Source organism: Crotalus tigris, unplaced genomic scaffold (assembly GCF_016545835.1).
Source record: "Crotalus tigris isolate CLP2741 ecotype Arizona unplaced genomic scaffold, ASM1654583v1 scf7180000024438.362428, whole genome shotgun sequence".
Classification (NCBI taxonomy): Eukaryota; Metazoa; Chordata; class Lepidosauria; order Squamata; family Viperidae; genus Crotalus; species Crotalus tigris.
This window is the reverse complement of record NW_024100608.1, coordinates 332,604-337,686: the sequence shown is the minus strand read 5'-3', so window position 1 is coordinate 337,686 and position 5,083 is coordinate 332,604. Positions and strand designations below refer to the sequence as shown.

General features: G+C 39.3%; 1 protein-coding gene across 1 annotated transcript in view; it reads right to left on the bottom strand.

Moving 5' to 3' along the window:
- Nucleotides 1-53: 53 nt before the first annotated feature.
- C6 (complement C6) overlaps nucleotides 54-5,083 on the bottom strand; it is a 40,119-nt gene continuing 35,089 nt past the window's right edge. The window contains exons 17-18 of the mRNA XM_039331832.1: nucleotides 4,813-5,054; nucleotides 54-1,698 (exon numbers count right to left, since the gene is read on the bottom strand). Of these exons, the coding sequence (XP_039187766.1) occupies nucleotides 1,523-1,698; nucleotides 4,813-5,054 (418 nt within the window). The 3' untranslated portion in view covers nucleotides 54-1,522. The remainder of the gene's footprint in view (nucleotides 1,699-4,812; nucleotides 5,055-5,083) is intronic.

Genomic DNA, 5,083 nt, shown 5'->3' with positions numbered 1-5,083 from the left:
TCTTAATAAATACCAATGATTATTTTAAAGAGATGAGTCATAAAAACAAGAAAACTGGTTGGCTGTTTGCAGCAGCCATTTATTTGTATTAGTTAAGTGTTAACAGAATAGAAAGTTGGAAAACCTAAGCCAAGCCAGTTCCAAGGTTACAGTGCATTAATGCTGAGCAATTATTATAGATAGAATAATCTTTTTGTTCAGAATAAAGTCTATGGATTGTCCTGTGCATTGCATAAGAGTTAAGTAACAACTCAGTTATAATCTTTTTTGAAAACAGATTTTGGTTGCAATTGTGTAAGCAGAGAATAAATTTCACTGAGCTCAGTGAATTTCAGAGATTTGTGTCTCATTAAAATATTATTTCCCAACATGATATTTAAGGAGTTCCCTCAAATTAGACATTAGGATAATTCAGGCCAGACAAAGCTTGTAGTTTTCAAATACATCAGTACTACAACTACCAATAATTCTAGTTAGCAACTTAATAGTGTTCAATTGAGAAGTATCAAGAAATTAGCAGCCACAGCATTGGGCTACCTATGCTAATATTATCTGTACTGATTTTGGGGTTGTTAAGGAATTCTGGGACTTGCTTTTTCAATGCATCTGGAGGGAACTTAGTTAGGAAAAAACTATTTTATGTCAGTGGTTCTTGGCTTGTCAAGGTCTTCCTACCTCTGCTTTCAGATATTTTTTTTTAAATGAAAATGGTAGATTGAAAGTATTGATCTTATTTTGGAATGCAGATGACATCCAGATGCCACTATCACACTGTAGCTGGTCTAAGTGAACTGTTTGTTTTTGATCTGCTTGGCTTTCTGGCCACAGAATAGTGAGGTGAAGGCAAAACCAAGAAGGAAGCAGAGAATTGTCTGTTGCTTTTTTTTTTAGTGCATTGGAATATCTGGCAAGGAGGAGCTTTAAAGAGTAACATTGTTGTTGTTGTTAATTGCGAAGTCGTGTCCGACCCATCACGACCCCATGGCCAATATTCCTTCAGGTCTTCCCGTCCTCTACCATCTTCTGGAGTCCATTTAAGTTCACGCCTACTGCTTCAAAAGAGCAACATAAAACAGTGCAAAAATGCTTGTCAGAATGACAGAAGAAGCAGCGGCCATATTGAAGGGACAGCTGCTATTTATGGTCCAGCTTAGAGAGCTCATACTATTGGAATGGACACTGGACACTTACTCCTGACATTTGCAATTGGGAACTGAATTCCATCAAAAGAAAGGAGCCCAGAAGGTGGCTGTGAAAAGTGGAATCAAAGCTCTGCCAACTTTTTGTATGCAGTGCACTTGATCCATGCTCAGTTATTCAGTTGGAGAAAAGTGGAATTGTCATGAACCTCAAGATATGTGTTGATGACATGAATAAGAAAGGCTGGAATGAGAAACTTGGATGCTGGAATTAAAGCAATGTTAATGATAATCTTTATAATTAAAGGCCAGAGCACAAAACAAACAAACAAAAAAAAAACATTTGTGCTGTGGCTAGTCCATGAGTGGGAAACTGGTATCTGTTAGTTTGGACAGCTCCCTTCATGTAAAATTACAATGTCTGTATTGGAGCACTTCAATGCTCCCAGCATGCAGAGGTTTGCTGTCATCTTTCTTGTCCTTATTTGGATGCAGGAAATGGGGTCCCCACCACGCGGGCATTGGTTAGGCAGCAAGCAGACACATTTAGCAAGCGGCTCTGTAAGAAAAAAAAAAGGCTTTTAGTTCTAGTCAAATGATATTCAGAGATGTATCAAACCATCAATGCAATACTGGTCTGTTTAATATTGGGGGGGGTCATGTGACTGCCATTTGCAGCCTTTCTAGCCAGCTTCTAACAAACAAAGTCAATGAGGGAAACCAATTCACTTAATCACCATACAATTCACTTAACAACTGCATTGATTATCTAACCAACTATGGCAAAAAAGGTCATGAAATCAGGTGTGATTCTACTTAATAACTGCCTTGTTTAGTAACAGAGATTCTGGTCCCAATTGTGGTTGTAAATTGAGGACTACTTATACATACAAGTAGTACATGCTGCTGGAGGTCATATCAAAATTTTAGGCTAGATTTAATCATTTCATTCTCTGACTCCCACCTTTAACTAGCAATCATAAGGCTGTAGAAAACAAGGAAAGGTTTCCTCTTCTCTAGATCTGAGAAGGTAGACCACTCAATAACGGGAAATAGCCAGGCAGTGGATGTTCAGGGATGGACAGTTGTAGTAATTCTTCTATGATCCTTCTCTTTTGCTAATTGGGAGAGGTGGGGAGAATCTTACTGTCTTTACAGGGATTTCAGGGGTTATACTATGAGGAAGACTCCCTCCCCCTTTATTGATTGAAAAGACCAAGTAGAAAATGCCCACTACATCTGAGCCCAAAAGGTGTTTTTTTCATGAGGCAACTGGACTGGATTAGTTTACTCAATGAGTCCAATTGCCTCGTGAAAAAGCACCTTTGGGACAACCATGATCTGGATGACTGAGAATCTCCCTACACCAGGGGTTCTCAATATTCAAGCTTTGCTGGCTGAGGAATTCTGGGAGTTGAAGTCTACAAGTCTTAAAGTTGCCAAGGTTGAGAACCCCTGCCCTACACACTACATCTGAGATACCAAGCAGTGTTTGCTCTGCCTCCCCAGATCCCTGTGCTTTTCTCTTTGGTCTGGCAAAGGATGCCACCCACACCACAAGGCCTGAACTAAAATTCCACCTAAATGGGTTAACTTTGTGGGAGCATTTTTCTTGCCCCAGGCAGCAAATGTTGTAGACCTGGCTCTGAATTGGCTGTCTAAAAAAAAGTCTCCTACTCTGATGGTGATGAAGCTACTGTTCTCAGTTCAGTATCTCCCAAAGATGCTCATGAAAAAAGCAACTTTGGGACAACTATGACCTGGATGACTGAGAATCTCCATAGACAGTTCAGCATCTCAGAAACAAATATGTAGAATACTGGCTTGTAAGGAATTTTAAACCAATTCCAAAACCGTTCTTCATATATTTTAGTTTCCAGGTCTTTAATAAGAGCAACTAAGATGATTAAAGTCCTAGAGACTAAAACATATGAAAAACGGTTGCAGGAATTGTTTATGGCTAGTCTAGAGAAAAGAAGGACTAAGGGTGACATGATAGCAATATTCTAGTATTTGAGGGGCTGCCAGAAAGAAGAGGAGGTCAATTATTTTCCAAAGAACCATTGAGCAGGACAAGAAATGATGGATGGAAACTAATCAAGCGGAAAAGCAACCTGGAAATAAGGAGAAACTTCCTAACAGTGGAACAGCTTGCCTCCAGAAGTTGGGGGTGCTCCATCAGTGGAGGTTTTAAGAAGAGATTGGACAGTCACTTGTCTGAAATGGTATGGTGTCTCCTGCTTGAACAGGGGGTTGGATTAGAAGACCTCCAAGGTCCCTACCAGTTCTATAATAATTGATTAAGGGAAGCAATTCTCTTACCAATAAAATCCCCTCCAGGTCTCTGTTGACATAGAGCCATCATCTCACCTTTTTTCTGGCAGGAGCTTACTACCTTACATGCTGGCCAACAAACATTTCATAATCACTCTTGAAAAACATAGCTCTTTTTTCTCTTTTTGCAGAATAACATTCAACCCTATAATTCCACAGGAACTTTGTTTTTAATATGCACATAGGTACAAACTATAACCTCTTTTTTAATCAAAGTCTAACACACACACACACCCCAAAAAATCTTATTAAGTTCTTCAGTTGTAGCAGTTTGTACAGAATGATTGTTTTGTGGGAAAGAAAGAAAGGGGATTTCCAAGGATGCTTGTAAGAATTAGAAAAATGATCTCGTTTTGGCTGCAGACGAGCCTGAAAACCTTATGGTCTGATCTGCAGAACATTATGTCTGCTACTTGGGAATGTTAGAAATGAAAGTTATTCATAGTCTATAACCCTGCCTGCTGGGTCATTAACCTTTCTTCTTCCTTGCAAGGACAGTGCATTTTTCAGTATATCCAAAGTCTCAAGTTGAGGTTTCTTGCACAAATTCTTATTAATATGGGTTTTTCCCCCCATCTCAATTTGTAGTTTTGTTCCATTTCCCATTCAGGGTTAGGGTAAAATTCTTTGAGGAGAAAGGAATCTAAAGTGTTATACACATTGTTTCTTAAAGATATTTCCCTGCCAATGAGAAAAAAAAAAACCCACTTGTCTCCAAGCACTTTGGTCTCAAAAGGTAAACTGGAATATTTAGTTCGCAAAGTTTGCTCTGCTTTGTGGCTAAGCCTGAAATCAGTTGGTTTAGCTACCAAATCTGGACAATGGTGTAAGAATCCAATGCTGATCCAGGAGTAATATTGGGAGTGGGGAAAATATCACAATGGAGAGACAGAATGAAGGAGGAGGAATCATTTCTCCTTTGGGTCTCTTCCAAATTTCTTACCCTTTCAAACCAGACTTTGCCCTAACTTGCCACTCCTTTTGGTAAAATATTGTGTTCTCTTTTAAACTGTGATCCCTTTGTTCAATATCCTGACAGAATATTGCATTGTGTTTATTGCGTTTGCTCATTTATCTTGTTAAATTGTGGCTCTAACCTTGTTTGTAACTGGGAAATGCTAGAAGATTTTGATTTCACCACAGTAAATGGGAGGATCAAACTTTGAATTTCAATCAGGATCTGACCGCAGATTGAATCTGGCCATCTCTAAATCATGCCAGATCAAATCAGATCACTTAATGAAATTATTTTGAGACCTAAATTGGTGCCTCTAATCTGACTTCATAAACATGGTCCAGGAACAATAACAAGTTAGTGCATCCATGCATAGTTGCGTACCTGAGCACTGCTCCCAATCATAACATGTGTCATAGCCACAAGCTTCTCTATTTATGCTGTCCGTAGCAATTCTGAGCCTTTCCTTAGCCCAACTCACATCGGTCCCAGTCCGGCAGGGGCCAGAATGCAAGAAATGGAATGACTGCTGATCCAAGCATTTTTCAGCCAAATATGGACAGCTGGGCTTTGTAAGTGCTTGTTCAGAAGTGGCATCCAGTACACAGATATCTTCAGAATAGTGTCTGCCAAATGACCAAAACACAAAGCCAAA